This window comes from Pyrus communis, chromosome 7, assembly GCF_963583255.1.
Source record: "Pyrus communis chromosome 7, drPyrComm1.1, whole genome shotgun sequence".
Taxonomy (NCBI): Eukaryota; Viridiplantae; Streptophyta; class Magnoliopsida; order Rosales; family Rosaceae; genus Pyrus; species Pyrus communis.
In genome coordinates this window covers 7,558,122-7,582,131 of record NC_084809.1, presented here as the reverse complement: position 1 = coordinate 7,582,131, position 24,010 = coordinate 7,558,122, and the positions used below count along the sequence as shown (strand labels likewise).

Here is a 24,010-nt window from a genome sequence, read left to right as displayed (position 1 = left end):
AGATCTCACTTTAAGAGAGTCTCCTTAGCAAGTTCATACTACCTAAAAAAAAGTCCTAAATCATGCAATAATGCCCTAACTTTAGTGGTCAACTTTACAAACTATATGATTAATTCGATAAATCTTTTTTTCTTTTTCTTTTTTTCACCAGTCAACTTCTTTAGTTTGTGTGTTTGACCATGTGTCCCTCTTTCATGATTGTTTTAAGACAAATGGGTAATTAGCCGTGCAACAATTTAAACTTACAAATTAAAAAAAAAAAAAAAAAAAAAAAAAAAAAACGAATGATATTATCTACAGTATAAGTGTGAGGTAGTGGGCTAAGCCTTATAATTGGTTAGTAATAATGTGATTCAAATTCGCATTTGACGGAAATCAAACTAAGAAACAAACAAATGTGATTTAAGTAATGTAATGTTGAGCTTAAGTCAAACAAATTGAGCTACAGACCTGAGCCGCCAACCCGCTTGTTTAAACGTATTGACATTAAAAGGCCTGTTAATAAAATTAGACAAAAAACAAAATTGGTCAGTGTTTAAGAACGCAAGGTCCAATATCAAGGCCCAAGACCAACCCAAGCTTTCTACCATTACCGCCTTCAATCTCTCACTGCAGTTTCATATAGGGATGTGGTATCTACGTCATTTTTACTTCTCACACACTCCTTATTAATTTCAGTTCATTGATCTCTTCAATTCATTAGATTCGACGATTGCAAATATCTCTTTAATTCATTAGATTCGACGATTGCAAATCAAGAGAATATGTGAAAAGTAAAAATGGATGTGGAGATAACACACTTCCATAGAAACTAAGGTCACCCTTGTGGTACAAACTAATGGGATTATGGGTTTTCAGGTTTTTTTTTTTTTTTTTTTTTTTTTGTAATTATTTTTTTATAGGGTAAATTATCATAATATTTTTAATGTATAAAAAATTATTTGTTTACCACGTGGCACAAATTTGGCAACCACGTCAGTTCTTAACGGATCAATGAATGGAAAATGTAACGAATGTATTATCTTGAAATTAAATATGACTTGAGGTATGAAAGTGAAATGTTTTGAAGATATTGTATGAGGTTGCAATAAACCTCAAACTTGAAGTGGTAAAGTGTAATTTAGCCATAAATTAACATTGAATGGAGGTAGGACCATCAAGGTCCGTGCTACATCGCGTGTGGCCTCTCTGTATAAATCGGAAAGCCAAGATCTAAGAATTAGCAAATAATTGACACCTAATATTAGGTTCTATAATCTAAGAATTGGCACATAAGTGACACCTAATATTAGGTTCTATCTTATAAATATCTTTTTATTTTATTTTGGAATAAATTACATAAAACTACTTTAACTATTGGGTCAGTCACAGTTTCATATCTCATCTTTAAAACATTTCAATGTCATACCTCATCTTATAAATTTGTTGCGATTTCATACATTCCGTCAATTTGTATTCTTTCGTTAAATAATGACGTGGCTTGAGACGGAGCCCACTATCTATTAAAAATTAATTAAATATTAAAAACTAAAAAAATACTTCTTTTTTTTTTTTTTTTTGCATGGAGGACCCACCCCTTATCCCCTTCACCCTTTCTTCCCCATTCGCCCGTGTCTCTCTCATATCACTGGTGACCACCTCTCTCTCTCTCTTCGGTTTGAGCAAGCAACCCACAGTCTCTTCGGTTTTGTTGCATCTGCATATGCCATCGTCGGGCACCGTCTTGTACACCGTCCCCAGACTCCATTTCCCTAACTTCTCCACCCGCTCCCTCTGTTCACCTACACCTTCTAATCGTCTTTGAGCTCCCACTCTTCCTCTTCCTGCTCTCGGTCCCTGCTATCAAGCTATAACCGCTGCAATCTCTCACACAATATTGGGCCACAAAGAACCTAGCAGATATCACCTCCTTCGCCGCTTCGTCTCCTTCATCAATGTTTTCAGTTCATCTCCTGCAACCTCTTTGCGTCATTCGTTTGCATCATCTCATCATCTCCAATCTCTCTCAGAGCTAGCTATTATCCCCAAATCAATTGAAAGTTGAAATCCTAAAATCTAAAACTTTCTTCGAAATAGGCGAATTCGAAATTTAGGGTTAGGGTTTGGATGGAATTGGGGTATTTTGTTTGAAATTGGTTACAGGGATTAATTTGGTGAAGGTGATGGATGTGTAGATGGAGGGGGAGAAGGAGGAGCGACATGCGAGGGAGGTGGAGATGGAGGAAGAAAGGGCGGCGAGAGGTTCTGGTTTTGGCGTTGAAGGAAGGTTGGGAGGAGACACGAGTGAATGGGGAAAAAAAGGTGAGGGGGATAAGGGGTGGGTCCCTCATGCAAAAAATAAAAAATTATTAAATGATTTTATTTTTTTTAGTTTTTAATATTTAATTAATTTTTTAATAGAGAGTGGGCCCGTTTCAAGCCACATCACTATTTAACGGAAGAATTGACAGACAAGCTGGCGGAATGTATGAAATTATAACAAATTTGTAAGATAAGGTATGACAATGAAATATTTTAAAAATAGGTGTGAAACTGTGACTGATCTAATAGTTGAGGTAGTTTTATGTAATTTACCCTTTTATTTTTTTAAAGGAGGACAACTGATGGTAAACCAATGTTATCCACTCATTTTGGGGGCCATGAAGACTTATAGAGGCATTTGAGTATTCTCTGGCCACAAGTCTGGCTTCCATACCAGCAATGAGTTTTGAACTCGAGGCATCTAGTTTTTAGTTTTAAAAAAGCTTCGTAATCCGTCATTTACCACTGAAATCTTACAAATATCATTTATAAAAAAAACATTGAAGAAATAGAAAATTTGACATCGATAGGTATCAAATTCGCAATTGAAATTTTTTCGAAGAAAAAAGAAGACAAATAGCGAAGTATTACAATTTCTCTTTCAACATAAAAAATTGCAATATCTTGGTCTAATGACAGGGTAATGTAATCGCGCACGTGCCACTTCTCAAGACGCCACTTGATACGTTACGTGTGACCTCTGCTTGATCAATATGCCGAGTTGCTAATCGCTATCCCTTCGCCACGTGTCAGTAACTAGACATTGGAAGATTTTATTTTATTTTTATCTTTGTTCGTAAGCATCCGATATTCTGGAAAGGGATGTGCTATTGGAAGAATTTATTTTATTTTTATCTTTGTTTGCAAGCATCTGATATTCTGGAAAGGGACGTGCTATCCACACACTCTTTTTTACTTCTTATACATTCTTGTTAAATTCTATCTGTTGATATTTTTTAATTCATTTAATCTGATGATCGAATTCTTGTTAAATTCTATCCGTTGATATTCTTTAATTTATTTAATCTGATGATCGAAAACAAAAAAAACGTGGAAAAAGTACAAAAAGTGTGTAGATATCATATCCATTTTGGAAAATTTGGAGAGCTTGACCGACAAAACAAAATCCCGAAACCACCCCTCACTGAGATTGGTCATCATTTCAAAGTCCATTAATTCAGAGGCGTCGTTTTCATAGTTTTGATATAAATATGTAAAGGCAAAAATCAGAGCCCAACCATCTGTCTCACTGCCACCACCTTCAAAATACCTTGCTCTGCTTTTTTTTACAAGCTCAAAGATTTTGCCTCTACGATTGCGTTCGGCTTCTTCGATTCCGGAGGTGTATTTCGGGATTTTTTTTCTTCACATTTTTGGTTGAGTCTCATTTTTTTCTTTTTTTGCAGTAATTGATGTTATTTTTAACGGGATGTGTTTTGTTGTAAGATTTGTTTTAATTTTTTATATATATTCAAGGTTTGATTGTTTCTTGTTTATGAAGAATGGTTTAGCGTAATATTGTATGGATTTTGTGGCAATTGGGTTTTGTTTTTGGTGTAATTTTGTGTTGAAATTGTTGATTTTGTTTGCTAATAGTGAAGTGGGTGTTTGATCATGTTCGAGTGATCGATTGCAGCAATTGTACATGATGGGCTTTGGATTATATGTTTGATTTAATACTGGAAAAAGAAAGATATGAATTTTCTGACATCTGGGTATTGATTAGTGGAGTTTTTTTCTTCTGAAAATTAGTACGATCAGAGTGTGATAATTATACCTTCGGGTTCATAGCGTTTCGAATGGAAGAATTCATGTGGATGGAAGTTGTTTAGAGTTAATTCATTTGTTATTTGTGTCTGTGAACGTCACTGAATTGGCCCTGTGGTTTCTGTAGAAGAAAGTTAATGAAATTCTCTTGTCGATCAGTCGATGGTGATGCACTTCACTCGTGTGCATTCCATGTTAGGCAAAGTTGAAGTGTTTTAAAAGTTTATGAAATGTGATATACACGGAACAGTAGTAATACGCACAGATTAGTATGTCTGGAAGTCTTTCTAATTATATAATTTATTTCCTTATTTAACTGCTTGTAGGCTAAAATATTGATGACATTACTCACCGATGCCTTCTATTTTAGGTAACCGTTCGCTCTATTCAGGAAGGAGTAATTTCATATTAATAAACGTTCAGTGATGGAGGATTCTGAGAAAATTGTGTTTAACTCACCGGTGCAAGACGGTATGGTTGCTGATGATCACTTGTCAGTTCTGAAAGGCTATGGAACTTACGGCATTGTTGGTGCTGTTGTTGTTGCCGTACTTATACCTGCATTTCTGGCCACCGTGTTTGGGGGGAAGAAAAAGGGGAAGCAGAGAGGAGTTCCGGTAGAAGTTGGTGGTGAGGCAGGTTATGCAATGCGCAATGCTCGGGAAACTGAGTTGATTGAAGTTCCTCAGAAAGGAGCCACAACCATGGCAGCCCTTTTTGAACAATCTTGTAAAAAGTACTCACATAACCGATTTCTTGGAGCAAGGAAGTTTATTGGAAGGGAATTTGTTACAGCTAGCGATGGAAGGAAGTTTGAGAAGCTTCACATGGGAGAGTATGAATGGCAATCTTATGGAGAAGTGTTTGATCGTGCTTGCAACTTTGCATCTGGGCTTATTAAGTTAGGTCATAATGTGGATACCCGTGCAGCAATTTTCTCAGAAACCCGCGCAGAGTGGCTTATTGCCTTTCAGGTACCTTTCATAATTTTTTTTTTATGTCTGCCTTGTGGTGTCTGTTTTCGTTCTTGGAAATTTCTTTATTTTTTTGTCTAAGGACTTGTGAGTGCACAAGCAGTTCTTAACTTATGTTGGTTTTGGATTCCAGGGATTCTTCCGGCAGAATATTACCGTTGTCACTATTTATGCTTCACTAGGAGAGGATGCGTTAATTCACTCCCTTAATGAGGTGTGTGGCAAAAATCCCTGCTTTTCTATTCTTTATGAGTGTATTAAATTTATTTAACCGGCTATTGTATGTTTATCTATAAAGACTGAAAATAGAGAACATGGATTGTCCTCATATAGAGCTTTTGTACTTTGACAGACCCAAGTTTCGACATTGATCTGTGATTCCAAGCAGTTGAAAAAGTTGGCTGCTATAACCTCAAGCCTAAACACTATTCAGAATGTTATTTATTTTGAAGACGAGGGAAGTTCAGATACTAGCGTATCTGGAAGTATGGGCGATTTGAAAGTTGCATCCTTTTCTGAAGTTGAGAAACTTGGAAAAGAGAGTCCTGTTCCTCCAAGTTTACCGTCCAAGAATGATATTGCTGTTATTATGTATACAAGTGGAAGTACAGGTCTACCGAAGGTTTGTTTCGCTAGCCCTTTATTGCAAATTTATTGTTTGCTATTTGAGCAGTAAAGCTGATCCAGAATATGGTCTTGTAAATCTTTCCATTTGGCTATCTGTGTTAAAAACTTGAGTACTTATTATGATCTAAGAATTTTTATGTGACAGTTCTCAAATCATCGTTAATTGAATAATGTAGTGTGAGATATCCGAACATGACTACTTATTTTCTAATACTTTATTTTCGTTAACATGATATTGTGCGTAATGATATAGGGAGTCATGATAACCCATGGCAACATTTTAGCCACTACTGCAGCGGTTATGACAGTGGTTCCGAGTCTGGGTAGCGCTGATGTATTCCTGGCATACTTGCCCCTGGCTCACGTTTTTGAACTGGCAGCTGAGGTAGCTTTGTTTTCATATTTGTATTACGTTAGTACTGTACATGTGTTAAATTGTAATCATGCTGTGTTTGTCCAGTCTGTGATGCTGGCTGCAGGTTGTTCAATTGGTTATGGTTCGGCATTGACTTTAACAGACACTTCAAATAAAGTTAAAAAAGGAACCAAGGGAGATGCAACTATGTTACAGCCAACCATCATGACAGCGGTTCCTGCTATTTTAGATCGTGTTCGAGATGGAGTTCTGAAAAAGGTGAAGTGTATACTATTCACCTTGTATGCGGTTGTTAGCATCTTTTATACACCCCATATAGGTTGAGCTTGCACTAATCACTATGGTGTATCACAGGTTAATGAGAAAGGGGGCCTTGCTAAGAATCTTTTTAATCTTGGGTTTAGACGGCGACTGGCAGCTGTAGAAGGAAGCTGGTTTGGGGCTTGGGGTTTGGAAAGTATGTTGTGGGATGTCGTTGTCTTCAAGAAAATACGCTCATTACTTGGAGGACGCATTCGTTTTATGCTCTGTGGTGGTGCTCCTTTATCTGGTGATTCACAGCGATTCATCAATATTTGCATGGGGTAATTGCTCTTGCATCTTGAGATAACCAGATAGTTGGAAGAATAACCTATTTTATGTTATTTTTCCTTCGATATTAATGCCAATAGTTGAAGCAAGCACTCTATCTGATCAAGGAAAATGAAATTTCATGGCAGGAAGTGCTTCATATGCTTATTCTAATATTGGTAACAGAACACAATATGTCCAATGGGTTAACATCCCTTTGTTTACAACAGTTAGAATCAAAATTAATCTTTCTACCGTGTTTGGATTAGAATCTATGCCTATTCTTCTAGTTTTATCAATATGTGATCCGTATTGTCACAAAGGTTTTGTTGATTCTTATCGGATATGCAATGTATTTAGTTTTGCATGCCATTGTTTTTTAACAGGGCTCCTATTGGGCAAGGATATGGTTTGACAGAAACATTTGCTGGAGCTACGTTTTCCGAGTGGGATGACACAACTGTGGGCCGTGTTGGTCCTCCCCTTCCTTGTGGGTACATTAAGGTATGTTATATTATTAATTCCTGGAAAAAATGCTGCAAGTTTATAATCAGAGCAGGATGTTTAACAGGAGAGAATTTACTGTGTGTCATGCCCAGCACATTTTTCCGTTATTCTAGCTTTTGTTGTCAGAATACCGTCCTCGTTTTTCTAATGGGATGATATATCTTCGTATGAGTAGGAAAATGTAAGTAAATAACAAGAGAAAACATGATGCTGTAAATTTATCAGGATTTTGAAGAGTTCAGTATGACAGTTATCCTTATTTGATAATGCAGCTTGTTTCCTGGAAAGAAGGAGGATACTTGTCATCAGACAAGCCTATGCCTCGTGGGGAGATTGTAGTCGGGGGATACAGTGTAACTGCTGGTTACTTTAAGAACCAAGAAAAGACTGACGAGGTGTTTAAGGTGAATTTCTAATGATCCTGTACGTGTTTTTGTGTGTGTACATGTATTGCTTCATGATCGTCATTCCTCACAAGCGCTAATGATTGATGACTCATTACATGCTGCAGGTTGATGAGAAGGGTATGCGCTGGTTTTATACCGGAGACATTGGAATGTTTCATCCTGATGGATGCCTTGAAATTATTGATAGGAAGAAGGATATCGTTAAACTCCAGCATGGAGAGTACATTTCCCTCGGCAAGGTGCCTTTACAAGTCCTGTACTATTTCTGATACGATGTCACCAGACGGAAACACTCCATAATTCATTTCCTCTGGGATACTAATTACATTGGTCACTGACCTGCCTGCAGGTTGAAGCGGCGTTAGCATCAAGTAATTATGTGGACAACGTCATGGCGTATGCTGATCCCTCGCACAACTACTGCGTAGCTCTAATTGTCCCTGCATGCCAGGCCCTCGAGAAGTGGGCCCAGGAAGCCGGCGTCAAGTACAATGATTTTCCCGAGCTCTGTGAAAAGGCTGAAACAGTCGGTGAGGTTCAGCAGTCCCTCTCCAAGGTCTGTTCATCTCACCTTATTACCTAGTAGATGATTTCCCGGAGTCGAGTCATTTTGTTCCGTAAATAAATTTCTAGCATCTTTTGCAGGTAGCAAAAGCGTTGAAATTGGACAAGTTCGAACTTCCTGCCAAGATTAAGTTGGTGCCTGAGCCTTGGACACCGGAGTCCGGATTGGTTACCGCTGCTATGAAGATTAAGAGAGAACAGATCAAGGCCAAGTTCAAAAACGAGCTAAACAAGTTGTATGCGTGAACGAGAACGGCTAATGTCTCCTTTACTCTGTTGTGCTATATTTTTCTTTACGACTTAATTTTTTGTTTGTTTCGAACTTTTCATATATTTCAGTAATTCGATGCCTGCTATTGCAAAGGTTTTTTAGTTCGTTGCGGTGCATGTGGTTAAATGTAGGGTTGGATTCGGTTCCAATCCGTTCGGTTTTTTGCCAAAACCAAAAACCGAACCGAAATTACTGTTTGGTTCGGTTTTTTTTTTTTTTTTTTTTTTTTTAAGTGTGGCAGGAAGCATAATACACGCTCCATATGATAGGGAGCATAACTGTTGCTTAAGGTAATCGAAAACGCTACTAACGCGTTATCCGAACGACTTCTGAATCTGTTAAAAGTAATCGGAATTCTTCAATTGTATGAATGATTGCCCCTTAAGCACGTCCACAAGTGTGCTTACTGGGAATTCATATTTCAGCGCGTTTCTGATGCAAGATGCTTCTCGTCAGAGTCATAATCCTTATACATCTTGGTTATGGTGTGCAAGCGATACAAAGGATTCGAATACTATTTTGGTTCCGTGAGGCTCGGTGCAGCTGCTTCTGCTTCTGCTTCTGCTTCTGCTGATAGTGGTGGCCGTAAGACGAGATACAAAGCAGGGCCTATGAGTGGCACCAATGATAAGAACAGAAGCCAAGAACCTTTGTCAAACCTGCAAAAGGAAAAGAAAGTGTTTGAATATTGCACCACATTAGTTTTTCCCAAGGAATTTAGAACTCAGGAGAAGTTGAGACATCAGTGAAACAATCACCATTTCCGGGAGGTCATATCGTTGTAGACCCAAAACGGAGCAAATGCAGATAGTAAAGTGAAATCAAGGCTCATCACATGGATCTGCAACATGAAGGTTCCAAATCCGTTATGTTTCGGTCAAATTTTCCCATGTCCTACATCTGCTAGTTATGAGGGTTTTATAAGTTTGCCATTAAGCCAAATTTACATCCATGCGCACAACCAGTGCTGGATCAAAAAAATAGAAGGGTCTGTGAAGTGTTGATGATTGAGTGACTTACAAATTTGCTTTCATTGAAGTACTGGTAATATTCGTTCCAGTCAGCCCCACTAGCCAGGCCTGCATAGATTACTATTCCCAGTCCTGCAGCAAGTGATATCTGATGCGTAACTGTGTTACTTTCATTTTCCAAAACAAATTGAAAAGCAATTTACTTCAGTTCTATTTCATTAGTAAACCGACATTAATCAAAATGTTTCAAGTCAATTATGCTAATTCCTCCGATTCTCACCCCAATGAACATCGTTTATATACGAGTAACTAAAACATAGAAGAAAGAAAAGTTATAAGAAAATATCAATTTTTTAAGATCAATTGAATGTTTTTGGTCGGAGGCTAATATCTTCCAAGAAAGCGATAAATAAACAGCTGCATGTTTAAATTAATCTTTTAATAAATCCTAAACAGCGAAAAGCATGAACAAGAGGTGAAAAGTTCCTTACCCAAGCAGTCAATTTAGATTCTAGAAAGTTGAGAGGCCATCTTGTGAGCTCACTTTTATCAACAGGAGGTGGCGGCGGCTTCCACAGTACAAAATAGGGAAGAAGAGCGTATACACCGCCAAAGCATGAAAGTATCAGGAACGGCCAGACGGGAACTTTGCTTTTTGAGCTGCACATAAAAGGATGGATAATACAGATAAATCCAATTGTCCATGCATTTGGAAGTCAAAGAGTATTGCCATAGCTGCAGACACATATTTAGAAGAGATGTTGACTCTCAGGTAACTCAGAGGCATCATTCGTTGTACTACATACATCAAGAGTTGTTTACACAGAAATTTATTTGACTCACTGATAATAATCTACTCTGATTTCTTCCGAGTAAATAAATAGAATCGCAAACCAAAAGAAAAGATCAGAGAATTTTAAAATGGAGAAAACAATGTTACCTTCTCGCTGTTGGAAGCATCAACATGCTATAGACCAAAGGCCACAAACCCATTATGTACCAAACAGACACAAGCACGTCATTCATTCGAAAACCGTCATCTCCCTTCAAATTCAAGAGTTTCTTCAAGAAATACATGTCCCTTGACTGAAATAGTCAAAAGACCATATGTTAAGAATGTGAAATGTAGGTAGACGACATGCTCTCACCGTCTCACATCAGTTTAATAAAAGAAAAAACTAGTTTAATCGAAATCTTACAACCGCTAGGGATTATTAGTTTTTCCAAAATCACGATTTAGGACAGCAAATTGCAGCACTACAAGAACTATCATACATTTCAGGAAGGTCAGTCAGTCAAGAAATCCTCGAAAACATCCCAGCTAGGGATTATTCCTTCAATTCAAAATTCGAAAGCAATAACCTTTAACAGTTTAACTTGTTGCTTTTAATAGTGTCTTTTGACATAAGTAACCATTTCAGTACGAAACAACGAAATTAAACCTTCCAAATGAAATTTAGTGAACCAAACACAAATGTAAAAGAATAACAGCAGAATTGCAATCAAATGTCATTGCTTCTAGCAAGCACTACAACTACTTCAACAGAGAATTGAATTCTGCCTCATTAAGTTGTACAAAGCAATGAAACAAATAAATTTCGGGCCTGTTTATAAGTGCTTCTAGGATAGCTAAAAACACTTTCAGATACCAAAAGCGCTTCATGACAATTAAACATGCTTATGGGTTAGAAAGAAATGCACTTTGGAATTATCACTCCCACTGCTTCTCCATGAAGCACTTTGATCTTTTTTTTTCAAAAGTTCAATGTGCTTCTAGAGAAGCACTTCCAAACGGGCAAACAAAAGCACTTTTAACACTATATTTACAATCTGAATTGCACAATACCGGAGTCTGGTTCGGGGAAAGGGTGAGCACATAGAACATGAGTGCCCCCCACAAAACAAACAGCAAAATTGAAGTCGTCCAGTTCTTCCCAGCACCTCCATTTTCTCCCTCACTCAAAACTGGGTCTTCTGGTTCCTGACCATTCAAGGTACTCTGACAAATTTGGAGACGACACTTTTCCTTGTGGGATGTAAAGATTGAAGTTTTGCAAAATTGGGTTGCAAAAAAGATTGGAACTTTTGAGCTTTTCTGGGAAAGTGGAATTCTGGGATTGGAGTTTTGGGGTTGGAGCAGTGAGTTTCTGAGAGTCGGGTTCTTGAGTGGAAGGGATAGGAAGTTGCAGGACATGAAGGTGGCATTAGTCAACGACATGTTTGGAAGATTGATGAGGTTTGATGATTTTGAGGTTTCCTATTCAAGCCTTTAGCACTGGGCCACTGAGCCAAGTCCATCATAACGATGCCGTTTAAAGTTCCCCACTTCCCCTACGTTTGTTGGCACGTGTGACATCTGGGTTAACTTTGAATGTTGGTCCTCTGAATTGAATTGTAAACCCTAAAGATGAGTTTGTGAGTTTGTGACATTTATTTTTTGGCAGAAAATGGTTTGCACAACATTTTTAGGAAAAGTACATAGGTTGATTCCTGCAGTTGTTGTAATATATATATATATATATATATATATATATATTCGAGTTTCATTTTTGTCCTCTAATTTAGTTTTATAAACCGTAACATGCTTCAATTTTGTCATACTACCTATTAAATATATTGTCCAAATATCAACAATTATGCAATCAAAGTATCAATCATATTAACAGTATAAACATGATGATTGATATCAAAATGTCTAACACAAGAAATGAAATGTCTAATTTACCTCTAGTATTAAGTGAAAAGTTAACATAAGCGACGATGAGATTAAAACTACACTCATATATCATGATATTTTTACGTAAGAAGTGGAAAAATTTGGGATATATTGTACAAATATGATATCAAATTCGTAACTCATTAAAAAGTTTAATATTTGTTACTGAAAAACCATTAAATGATAGTACTAGATAAAAAACAACTGCAATTAAAAAAGAGAAATATTAATGAGACTCTCTTAAAAGTAATTTTTTTTTTTTTTTTTTTTTACTCTCTGTCACCTTACCCTTGTTGGGTGGAAAGGTTGCCTTGGTTCCTTGGGCAGATATGCTGAATCATAGCTGTAAGGTTCGTCGATGAGTTCTTATTTGATAAACATGATCCGAAGGATTAGTTGCACAAGTTTTACTCACCGTGTGCATTTTAATTTGAACGGTGTAGGTAGACGCATTTTTGGATTATGATAAATCATCACAGGGAGTTGTCTTTTCAAAACATGAGGCATATGAGCCAGGTGAGTAGGTAAACAATGAAAATTTTTCACGACGTTCGATCTAAATCCATCGTTGAAGTTGCAAAGAAAAAATGCCAAAAAACAAATAATCGAAAGCATTCATTCCATGGTGGTTAATCACTAACTGGTTATATCTTTAATCATCAACACGTCTAGTGATGCTTTTCATCACTTAAAGCAGGTTTTCATTTCTTCTGGAAAGAAATCTAACGGAGAGCTGTTGCTATCCTATGGGTTTGTCCCAAGGGAGGGCACCAACCCTAGAGATTCTGTTGAGGTGCCAGTGTCACTTTCAAAATCGGACAAATGTTATAAGGAGAAGTTGGAAATTTTGAGAAAGCATGGATTATCAGCGTAAGTGCTCGATAACTCAAAACAAATCATGTTTAATCTTCATTCATTCTTTTCCTTTGTAGTAATTTTAAGCTTTTTTCGCACCTCATATTTTCGGTTTAGTACCTCTGAGATATTACAAATTATGTATTCCTCCTTTATGTTGTACTTCCGTTTTAATTTATAACTTAAGCAGATCTTAGTGCTATCCTGTACAAATCACTGGTTGGCCATTGGAGCTAATGGCGTAAGCTTATTTAGCCGTCAGTCCTCCAAGTACGAGCGGACAATTTAAAGAGGTGCGATAGTTTTGGCTTCGTATTATTCATCAAAGTTTCAATATTGTAGAACTTTGTCTGAAAGACCGTTATGTTAGTTGGCTGCTGCAGCATCAAACAAATCTACCACGAAGAAGGATTTACGATACAGTGATAGAGGAAGAAGCTTTACGGTTTATACTGGATACTTGTGAAGCCAGCATATCAAAGTATAACAAATTCTTGCAGGTGAAGGACTAATTTGCTACATCTCTCCATGACTCCATGAACAATCTAGATAGGTTGAAGCCGAGAGAGTTAAACATTTAAACTCACAACTGATTTTTTCGCTGACAGGCAAGTGGATCCATGGATTTGGATATAACGTCTCCAAAGAAACTTACAACTTTTGCTTTCTATAAATGGCTGAAAAAGTTGCGATCACCAGAGATTTTCAAAACAGAACAACTGAAAATTGTGGATGAGTAAGGAGTTGAGATTATGAACGCGGGAAGTTAAACAATGAAAGTTTCGGGTGAGATTGCATGTATTCCGTGAGGGTTATGCATAACTGTTGTTTTGTGCTTTATAGCAAATCTGCCTTATTTTGTGTTGCTGATACGAAGCTGTGACTGGTTTCAGATCCTGAGAAGGAGACTGAGGGACATAAGGAAGTGGTGAACTGAAAGCTCTAACAATCTTCAACGGATTTCGGAAGTTCTTCAAATGAGAAGAGCTTCAAGCAAGCATGATGTGCTGTTGCAGAACGAGGCAAACTCCCGGTGCTAAGAAAACTAGTCGGGCACCATGCACGGAAAAGTGTATTTTGAAGAACATCAATATGATAGTTTGTATATTTTTGTTTTATTTTTCTTACCACTACGTCAAACTATCATATCCATATTCTTTAAAATATATTTTTCCATGCAAACATTTGTAATTAACGATTTAAAATCTAAATTTAAAGATATTTTAACTTTTTTTTTGTTACTTTTTCTTTTATCTAAATCTAAACTACATATTAATAAAACTATCTTTGTTAACCAAAATAGGGTAAAAGGCTATTTAACAAAACAAAATTTTGTTATTTTTTTGTTTAAGCCTCACTCACAGGTGATTTCTAATTTTTATTTTTATTTTTAAAAACACTAAATATACATTTTAACATCTCTATATTTTTCACTTTTTATTTTACTTTTCGACTTAAATATTCTACTAAATATACATTTGTTGCTCAATAAATCGTAAATCCGCTTCCAAATACATTATAAAGATTTCCTTAATGCTCATGAACAATATTTCGAGAAAATAAAAAATTTGCATTTTTTACAAAAAAAAAGGTGGATCAACACTCATGGTTTTCGGTCGGTTTGCAAATTCGTAGATAAATTACCGTTCAATCTATTGTTTTTCACCTTCGCCTCATTGTGAAGTTTTGAAAATTAAGTTGAGATTATTGAGTGTAGAATCCCATTTGACAATGTTCTACTTCTGGTCCTCACTACTATATGTTTCACTTATTTTTTTAGTTTTCGGCTTAAATATTTTACTAAATATACATTTGTTGCTCAATAAATTATCATATTCATGTTCTTCAAAATATATTTTTCTATGCAAAATCTATTATAGTTCATATTTAAACATTTGTAATCAAGTATTTAAAACCTAAATTTAAAGATATTTGAACTTTTTTTTTGGTTAACTTTTCTTTTATCTAAACCTGAACTACATACTAATAAAACCATCTCTAATTGAAAAAAAAAATATATATATATACACACACACACACTAAATATATAATTAAACATCTCTATATTTTTCACTTATTTTTTTACTTTTCGGTTTAAATATTCCACTAAATATATATTTGTTGCTCAATAAATTATAAATCCGATTCCAAATATATTATAAAGATTTCCTTAATGCTCATAGAAAATATTTTGAGAAAATAAAAAATTTGCAATTTTTACAAAAAAAAAAAAAAAAAAAAAGACATGGATTACATTTACGGTTTTCAGTAAATTCATACATAAATCACCGTTCAATCTATTATTTTTCATCTTCGCCTCGTTGTAAAGTTTTGAAAATTAAGGTGAGACTTTTCGTTAAAATTCTTGAGTGTAGAACCCCATTTTGACAATATTGTAGACCTCACTACTATATTTTTTTACTTTTTTTTTTTTTAATTTGTCGACTTAAATATCCTATTAAATTTATTTTGTTAATAAACCGTAAAACTGTGCTTTCTTTTCTAGTAATTCTTACTTCTCAGGTAGTTTGAGTTTCCCCAGCCCTAGCCCACAGCCCACGACTCAATGACATCCCCTTTCGTTTTTGCTCAGCAAATCCCCATGCGATCCAACAATGGAGGGCTTGGCTTCCTTCCGGGCTGTTGCTTCTCTCTCTTCCCGTCCCAGAAACCCCATTTCCGCCTCCGCTTTCGACGCTCGTGGAGCAAAGTGGCTCTCTCTTCCTTCGTCGTCTTTTTCCATTGTTCGAGCTCAGCAGGTTCTAAGTTCTTTAGATTTCTTAATTCTCTTCTACTTTTTGCTGGATTTTACTTTAGACTGCATTGAAATGGTGTTTGAAATTCTGGGTAATTGTTTGTTTTTTATTAGATGGAGTCTAAGGGCACTCCGCTGTCGGCGGTTGCGGTGGAAGGTGAAGAGGAGCCGGAGAAAGTTGAGCTGAAAATCAAGGAATGGGAGGTGGGTATGTACCACAATGAGGTGGCTGCGAGTCAGGGAATTAGAATCAGGAGGAGGCCTCCCACAGGACCCCCTCAGCACTATGTGGGACCTTTCGAGTTCCGGTTGCAGAATGAGGGCAACACTCCACGGAATATTCTGGAGGAAATCATATGGCACAAGGACACTGAAGTTGCTCAGGTAAAGTCGTCCGCTTTGCGTTTTCGTGAATTTGGTTGCTCGAAAAATCGAAAAATTTGGTCTAATTTTGTTCATATGTTGAGTTGCTAATTTTGATTACTGCTAATGATATTGATTCAGTTGAAGCAGAGGCAACCTCTGTATTCATTGAAGAAAGATCTTGACAATGCTCCGCCGGTGAGGGATTTTGTTGGAGCTCTGAGGGCGGCGCATTCACGAACTGGTCTGCCCGGTTTGATTGCTGAAGTGAAGAAGGCTTCCCCAAGTAGAGGAGTTTTGAGGGAAAATTTTGATCCTGTAAGTCTGCATCTTTTCAATCCTTATTCCTGTATTTGGGAGTTTGTTTCTATTCCTGATGTGGTAGTACCAGATTCATTATGCTAAACTGACGAGTTCATGCTCATCGGAATAGTGGAAGCTCATTTTCCCTTTTCTGAACCTTGTTCTATAATGCTGATCAGGATGTATTCGTTATCCTCATATTCTAATGACTTTCATGTGGTTGGATTGGAACAAAAGCATTTGTATGTGTGTGTGCATTGTGACGTTGTCTCATTTCTGATATAACTATATAACTTTTGGGAAAAGAAAACATGAGTGTCCCTCCCTCATTTTTGTGTGAGAAAATGTTTTTCTCCCCCAACCTTCTCACTAGTTCTTATTCTTCAAATGATTGGTCATGATAGGTTGAAATTGCACAAGCTCATGAAAAAGGGGGAGCTGCTTGTCTTAGTGTTTTGGCAGATGAAAAGTATTTTCAGGTGAGCAAATCAATTCGATCTGACTTAAAAATCATCGATATTAAAAGCAAACTTATTAGGATATTAAAAGCAAACCTTTTAGCTGTATCTCACTTGCTTTTTACTTAATCAATTAGGGAAGCTATGAAAATATGGTGGCGATAAGAAATGCTGGAGTTAAGGTTTGTTCGTAAGCAGTGTTCGTCTTTTTGTTCTATTCTGCACATGCTAGGGTGTACTTTGCGTATACTTTATTCTAACACTAGCAAAATATGCAGTGTCCTCTGTTGTGCAAAGAATTTATCATCGAGGCTTGGCAAATCTACTATGCTCGAACCAAAGGTGCAGATGCGATTCTTTTGATTGCTGCTGTTTTGCCTGACCTTGACATCAAATACATGACAAGGATCTGCAAGATGCTTGGCATGGCAACACTTGTTGAGGTTTGGGATGCACTTCTTTCTCCATTATTAGTTTTTTGTACTTCTGTTTGTATGTTGGAACTTTTGTGGGGTTTCAACTGAGAAAATCCGCCCTTGTCTAAGTGAGTTAGACAGCGTTTACTATTCTTAAATGTCTGGCCTATTTTGGGCTGCTTTTGGATACAGAGTTATGCATTAGTTACAACATATCCTTCTGTGTTTGTTTGTGTATCCTTTTATCAAAAAGAAAAAAAACCATGTCCTTTGAAATGTAATCCCAAAACATCTCGTGATTTACATTGTTACAGGTGCATGATGAGAGGGAAATGGACCGTGTTCTTGGCATTGAGGGGGTTGAGTTAATTGGCATCAACAACCGCAATCTTGGTAAAATTTCCTAAGCTCTATGAATTGGCTTATGCTATGAAATTTCTGTTTCCTTGTCATTTACAATATGGCCGTTTGCTGATCATTTCATCTTTATCTCATATTTTTATGAAAGACAATCAACCGTCAACTAGTATTTTGGAGTAATATGTGAGAGCTTTTCAAAAGCCTTCAATAATGTACTTCCTGTTTGAATTTGTGATAGGATCCTCAAAACACTTTCCCCTTTGCCCCCTAATATGCATTAGTATAGGCATAATAACTGTTTGTGGTTTAGGCAGCATAATTAGTAGTTCGGTCTTCTTATATTAATTATTAATTTCTTTTTAAGAGGGATGTTGATGGGGTGAATTAGACAGGTTGTCAAGCTATATATGGAAAGGGATGAGCGTTAAACCTGCCCACGTTCATGTTTTCTATCTGTCAATATTGGGTTGTGTATTGCGTGTAAACTTTAATCGGAATATGATAACCTTATATTTGCTTTGACTGCAGAAACATTTGAGGTTGATACTAGTAACACAAAGAAGCTTCTTGAAGGAGAGCGTGGCGAATTGATCCGTCAGAGAGACATCATTGTGGTAGGAGAATCTGGACTGTTTACACCAGATGACATTGCCTATGTACAAGAAGCTGGTGTTAAAGCGGTTTTGGTAGGAGAGTCAATTGTGAAACAGAATGACCCTCAGAAGGGAATTGCTGAACTTTTTGGTAAAGACATTTCCTTATAAGTCAGTTTAGGGAGATTAGAGCCCACTTGTTCGAACACAAACTTGGTTGACCACAGAAGGTTCAAACACAGACTTAAGTTGGACATGTGATAATTGTACTTGTGTATCAATGAGTGAAGTTGAATAAGTTTGGATGCCTCAACTGCTTGTCAATTGGGATGGTGAGTTTTGTAACGCAGTTTTTTTCGTTCGTGATTCATGCGCGTTGACGAGAATCTCACTTTTCCTGAACTTGCAACTGTGTGACTATGCTCGTTGTGCTTTCATTTTGTGTCTTATGCTACCATATTCCGTCAAGTTGTACAAGAAAATTGTTAATTTTGTTGTGGAACTGTAGCCAAACAAAGAATGCCAAGTTTTGAGCAAAAGTCCTAACATTGTGGTGGGAATTTAAAAGTCCTAACATTGTGGTGGGAATTTAAAAGTCCTAACATTGTGGTGGGAATTGGATATTCAAAAGTTCAGGAAGATAATTGGTAAAAATAAAAGAGTGTAAATCGGCTTAAATCTCTATTTTTAAAAGTATCTGGAGCAATTTTGGATGAAAACTAATTGAAGGACCAAAGTTAAACAACCCAAGGGTTTAGGGGGCAAATTTGCAGTAAAGCCTTTATATATATAACGTGTTACAAGGGTTTGGTCTTCAAATCTCCACCCAAAATATGACCGACGGCCTCCGTTGTGCATGGAATGTATGGTTGACGCTTGACAAATCTTGCATGTATGCTAGAACCAAAGGTGCCAATGCGATTCTTTTCATTGCTGCATGACAAACATCTACGACTGGAATCAGTTGCATGCCTCAACTGCGTTTTTATTTTTTTCTTCAAGGAGATTTTGTAATTTCAATTTAAATTGATCACGACCCCAATAACGATATTTTGACCCGTTCAACAATTGAGATTTGTCCATTCATCCTTTCAATCAATTTGTACTGTATCTAACGAGTCGGAGTAGTTACAGGCGCGCATGGCGGGATTTCTTCTGCTGCTCATACTGTGAAGGCTTAATTCTTGGCACGCAGAAGAGAAGATGGTAGTAAAAATGATTCCACTCATGCAATTTCTGCAGTTAATTAACAATAATGCTCCTGACCGGTCTGCTGTCCAAATTCGCCGTAATGGTGTTGGTGACGAGGGTAGAAGTGGACGCCACATTAAATTCAAGGGTTTTACTGTACATATATATATTTATATAGATCTCTAAGGTTTTAGTTCTTAAGTTCCTACTTTTATAAGGATTTGGATTATTAATTTCCTGTTAGATTAGGATTAAATTTGATTTCCTTTCGTTTTATTTGGATTAATATTTCTATCCCAGAATAAGTTCACTTCGTATTTTATTATTAAGCTGATGAATTAAAATTTTGAGAATAATTTATTTGGTCAATTATATATATTGACTTGCGTACCAAGTAAAGCTTCAATTTTTGCCTCATAAAAGAAACCGCCTTTAACAAAGCTATATACATGGTGCTCTGCCTTCGCGAATTATAACTAGGAAACTTAACATGGCGAAGGACCTCCCATGCCGGCGGCAGCAACTGCTTCTACGGCCTCTGACCGATGAGTACGATGATAACAATGTTATTGAGATACTGTCAAGGCTTCCAGTAAAATCTCTAATAAGATTCCGGTGTGTGTGCAAGTCAGGGCTGGCTTTAATCTCCGATTATTATTTTGTTATGAAGCATTGTAACCACGCAGTCATGGAATCCAACTTCGCGTGTAACAGATTCAGATTTCTATCTTCAATCAGACCTCCGGAATCCATAGACTACAAAGAACTATTATTATTCGACACAAAGGATTATGATGATGGTAGTTGTGTTGCAAGCACAGAGCTTCGTTTACCAAAACGGCTGGATGGCACAACAGTTGTGGGTTCTTGCAACGGCTTGATATGTTTACATCAACAGACCTACGACTGCTTGTTCTTATGCAACCCTAGCACCGGAGACGTCAACAGGTTACCACTATTACCAACTTCTTTTCCTTCGAGTGGTCAATTGTTCGAAGGATTCGGTTATGATTCCACCGCTCATGATTACAAGGTCGTAATGGGAATCGACTGTAAAACAGCAACAGGTGCGCTTACTACCACCACAGTCGCTGTCTTTTCACTGAAAACGGGTTCATGGAAAACCACGGAAAACCTCAAGTATGTGGACTTGGATGAGATCGGATGCTTCTTAAATGGAGCTATACATTGGCGGCAACCAAAGCTTGCAAGAATCATCGCTTTCGATTTAGTGCAGGAGAAGTTTCAAGGAAATACGGTGCCACTGCCCGAGCTTGCCAATGAAAATACCTCCGTGACAATTGGGACGGTCATACGAAATAATTCTCTGTTTGTTAGTTATAACACAAATCCCGTCCATCCTGCGATTACAATTTGGGTGATGAAGGAGTATGGCTTTGCGGAATCTTGGACTAAATTCATCATCCATACTTCAGGATGGAGTTTACGTGGAATTGCCTTAATTTATATTGAGCCTGTATGCATTTTGGAGAATGGCCAAGTTTTGTTGAGCTTCTATCTGATCGGAGGCAACTACGGCTTGCTATTATACAATCCACAGGAAAAGACACATAAGATTGTTCATGAGAGTCATAAATTCGAAGTAGAGACTTTAGTTATGTACGTAGAGACTTTAGTTTCACCAAAAAATGGAGTTGGAATATGAAATGGTCTTTCCTTTGCTCTTTATGTAGGAAATTAGCCAGTTTTGTGTCAATTTTAATTAGGGTTTGTAGCATGAACAAATAAATTTGAGATAGATGTATTTTACGAATATTTTTTTTTTGATAATAATTGTGTTATGTTCGTATATGAAACGAAACTTGTATCCTACACAAAGACGGATGCACACTGGGCCCATCCGGAGACTGAGAAATATATATGTGAAGGTTTTCTAAGGATTCTTCGAATGTTTTTGTACGAATTCCTTTTGTAGTTACGAAGTGTTTGATGGGGAACTTAAATCCGAGCATGGCTTAGCTAGATGAAATCATGACAAGAGAAACCACCAAATGAGAAATCACCACAAGGGGATGTTATTCATCCGAAGAAAGACACAAATGAGAAGGAAAAAATAGAATGAGGAAAAGCGGATGGAGGAAGCAAAGGCGCTCTACCTCCTCTCCTTAGTGGCTAGGATTTTTTTTTTTGAGTGCTACTAGACCCACCTTATTGTTTTATTTTCCTATCCACCTTATAATTTGACCCACTATAAAAGGTTAAAACATTGAAACGTTATTTCTTCACCTACTGTTATTCCTAAAATTTCCTTTAATTTATATCTAAACTCATTCTATTGTAATTTATCAAAATGTCATCACCCTAGCCGCACCGCCCCCTCTCTTTGTCAACCAAAACCTTTGACACATGCTTGGTGGCATCTCCTTTGGGAAGAGAGAAAAACGGGAGAGGGAAGTAGAGAGAGAAACGGGAAGGGAGGAAGAGAGAAACGGGAGGGGAGGAAGAGAGAGAAGCACGGGGGAGAGAAAGGACCCTTTCTTTGTCAGCGATGGTTGAAATGCAATTTTGATGGAACATAGGTGGACAACAGTGGGGTGGGGGCTGGGTTATGGAGTGGTGGTGGGTGATGAGGAGGGAGATTTTTTTAGTTTTCCCAGTTTGAGGGAGAGATGGAGAGACGGTGGTGAGGAGAGAGAGAAACGGGGTGGACTGGGGAAATGGTAGCTAGGTTCTTTTTCTAGGTTTTTATTTTTATTTTTTTTGAGCTATAATAACATTAATTATAATAAAATAAATAAGGGTTTAAAAGTCTTTTTATAAAAGGATAAACATGCCATTAACATTTTTACTAAAATGTTGGGTGAGAAGATAGGACAATAGGATGCGTTTATCACCATTTTTTTTCTTTTTTTTTTTCACCGAAAAAAGATAGTATATGAGGATTTTAGATTATAAAATTAATTAAATATAATTGATCTTATGGTAATCCATTCAAATTGGGAATTGGGCTTAAAATTGATAAGCAAGTTGGCCCATAATTCTCCTAAACTCCTCAAATAAACACTATATAAAGAGTTCATTAGGAGATTGTTGCGCACGCAAGAGTATAAACAATCGAAAATAGGTCTAATATAACTTTACCTTAGCCATCATCTCCTTCATACTCAATCTAGGGTTTCGACTCAAACCCTAGGACTTGTGCAGGCGGACCAAAGGAACGTTTTTATATCGTCTGATCCTGTTAGGTAATTATCTAACTCGACTTATATGTTTTGAGTTTGCCCATGATTTCTAACAAGTAATTGTTTTTCCTTTTTCTGACTTCAATTCTAATGTGTATAATTTTAAGATCCGACTTAACTTCTTTTTCTGATTTTATTTCAATTTAAAGAATGCACTTATTTTTGTACTTTTTTAAGTTTTTCTTACACAATGAATTGGTATCAAACTCGTTACTTATAGGTAAAGATGAATATCATTAGATCATAGTATTAAGTGATTTTATTAATTTCTTCTATTCTCCAAGTTTTATAGATCATGACAATTTCTTGCATGACTTGATAACCCGACACAAAAATAATAGGATTTCGAGTCAACACATTAATTAGTCGGGTTGTTAACAGTCATGCATTAAGAAGCTTACCCACATGTAATCTTTTTCAACTAGGGGTAGGCAAACGGGTCCTAGACCCGTGGGTCGAGGTGGATCCTTGCAGTTCTAGGCGGGTACGGGGAAGGTCCAAAAATTATAAATACAAATCAAGGTGGGTCGGGCCGGTTCCTGGTAAATAACAAGACGGACCGGTTCTAAAAATTAGAGAAAATGACAAGTTTTACAAATACGATCACTCGTAATGACAAGACGGACCGGTTGTAAAAAAAAAAAAAATACAATCACTCGTAATGACAAGTTTTACAACTTTCGTAAAAGGGTCAACTCCAAAATTTGACACTATAATCCATAAACCCTAGATTTATATTTAATAGTTGATTACGTTTTTCACTTGATTACGTTTTTCAAATTTTCTTTTTTGAAAACATGATATTTTAGTGTAGGCAGAAAAATGAATTCTTCGGATTGTTGATATCATGTCTCGATGTCATTACTAGCGTTTGTATATTTTTATTTTTCACACTTTTACATTAATGAAAAGAAACTTACTGCAACAATACCATAGGATTTAATCCCTCTATATTTTACATATTCTTGAACATTTGATATTTTGTAGTAATGTATTAATGTTTTTCGTATTTTGGGATATGTAATACTTGAAAAACAAATGTGCTTTTATGTTTTAAAGTAATATTAATGTGACAACGTAGTACGTATATACTAATTTAGTATTAGGTTTTTTATTTAATTATTTGTAGAAGTAAAATATATTCTCTTTAATAGGTCATATTACTCATTAATAATGGGTCGTGCAATATTATCCGTTTATTTTAACAGGCATTACAAGACACGACTTATTAAGATATCGCATATATCACATTAAAAAATAGGACTCCTTTTTTGTCTTTTTGCATTCTCTTGAATCTAGAATCTTCTCCTTATACAGTTATTTTTCCAAAAACTCCTTACAAAGTTGGTGGAGTGGCATTTCAATCAAGATAATCATGAAGGATGGGAAACGATAATATTGAATTTTCTGATTTGAATTGTAACATTTCATATGTTTTGAAAGTCTTATGGGAAGGCATACT

General features: G+C 36.6%; 4 protein-coding genes and 1 pseudogene across 4 annotated transcripts; 4 read left to right on the top strand and 1 right to left on the bottom strand.

Moving 5' to 3' along the window:
* The first annotated feature begins 3,521 nt into the window (after positions 1–3,521).
* LOC137739079 (long chain acyl-CoA synthetase 8-like) lies at positions 3,522–8,469 on the top strand. The gene is made up of 12 exons (XM_068478561.1): positions 3,522–3,643; positions 4,439–5,042; positions 5,176–5,256; positions 5,395–5,664; positions 5,923–6,054; positions 6,130–6,303; positions 6,400–6,629; positions 7,002–7,119; positions 7,395–7,526; positions 7,634–7,768; positions 7,879–8,085; positions 8,175–8,469. The coding sequence occupies exons 2-12, from the start codon at positions 4,494–4,496 to the stop codon at positions 8,337–8,339; spliced, it is 2,193 nt and encodes a 730-aa protein (XP_068334662.1). The 5' UTR covers positions 3,522–3,643; positions 4,439–4,493; the 3' UTR covers positions 8,340–8,469.
* Positions 8,470–8,681: 212 nt separating this feature from the next.
* Positions 8,682–11,600, bottom strand: LOC137739080 (uncharacterized). Its single transcript, XM_068478562.1, has 6 exons — positions 11,182–11,600; positions 10,276–10,421; positions 9,827–9,995; positions 9,385–9,483; positions 9,123–9,205; positions 8,682–9,023 (listed from the first exon to the last, which is right to left on the bottom strand). The coding sequence occupies exons 1-6, from the start codon at positions 11,551–11,553 to the stop codon at positions 8,879–8,881; spliced, it is 1,014 nt and encodes a 337-aa protein (XP_068334663.1). The 5' UTR covers positions 11,554–11,600; the 3' UTR covers positions 8,682–8,878.
* Positions 11,601–12,341: 741 nt separating this feature from the next.
* LOC137738858 (fructose-bisphosphate aldolase-lysine N-methyltransferase, chloroplastic-like) lies at positions 12,342–13,909 on the top strand (annotated as a pseudogene).
* Positions 13,910–15,452: 1,543 nt separating this feature from the next.
* LOC137740013 (indole-3-glycerol phosphate synthase, chloroplastic-like) lies at positions 15,453–18,463 on the top strand. Its single transcript, XM_068479798.1, has 8 exons — positions 15,453–15,665; positions 15,776–16,045; positions 16,166–16,342; positions 16,732–16,806; positions 16,923–16,967; positions 17,064–17,228; positions 17,516–17,594; positions 18,090–18,463. Exons 1-8 carry the CDS (start codon positions 15,522–15,524, stop codon positions 18,323–18,325), a joined length of 1,191 nt encoding a protein of 396 aa, XP_068335899.1. The 5' UTR covers positions 15,453–15,521; the 3' UTR covers positions 18,326–18,463.
* Positions 18,464–19,835: 1,372 nt separating this feature from the next.
* Positions 19,836–21,011, top strand: LOC137740464 (F-box/kelch-repeat protein At3g06240-like). Its single transcript, XM_068480324.1, has one exon. The coding sequence runs from the start codon at positions 19,836–19,838 to the stop codon at positions 21,009–21,011; it is 1,176 nt and encodes a 391-aa protein (XP_068336425.1).
* Positions 21,012–24,010: the final 2,999 nt, after the last annotated feature.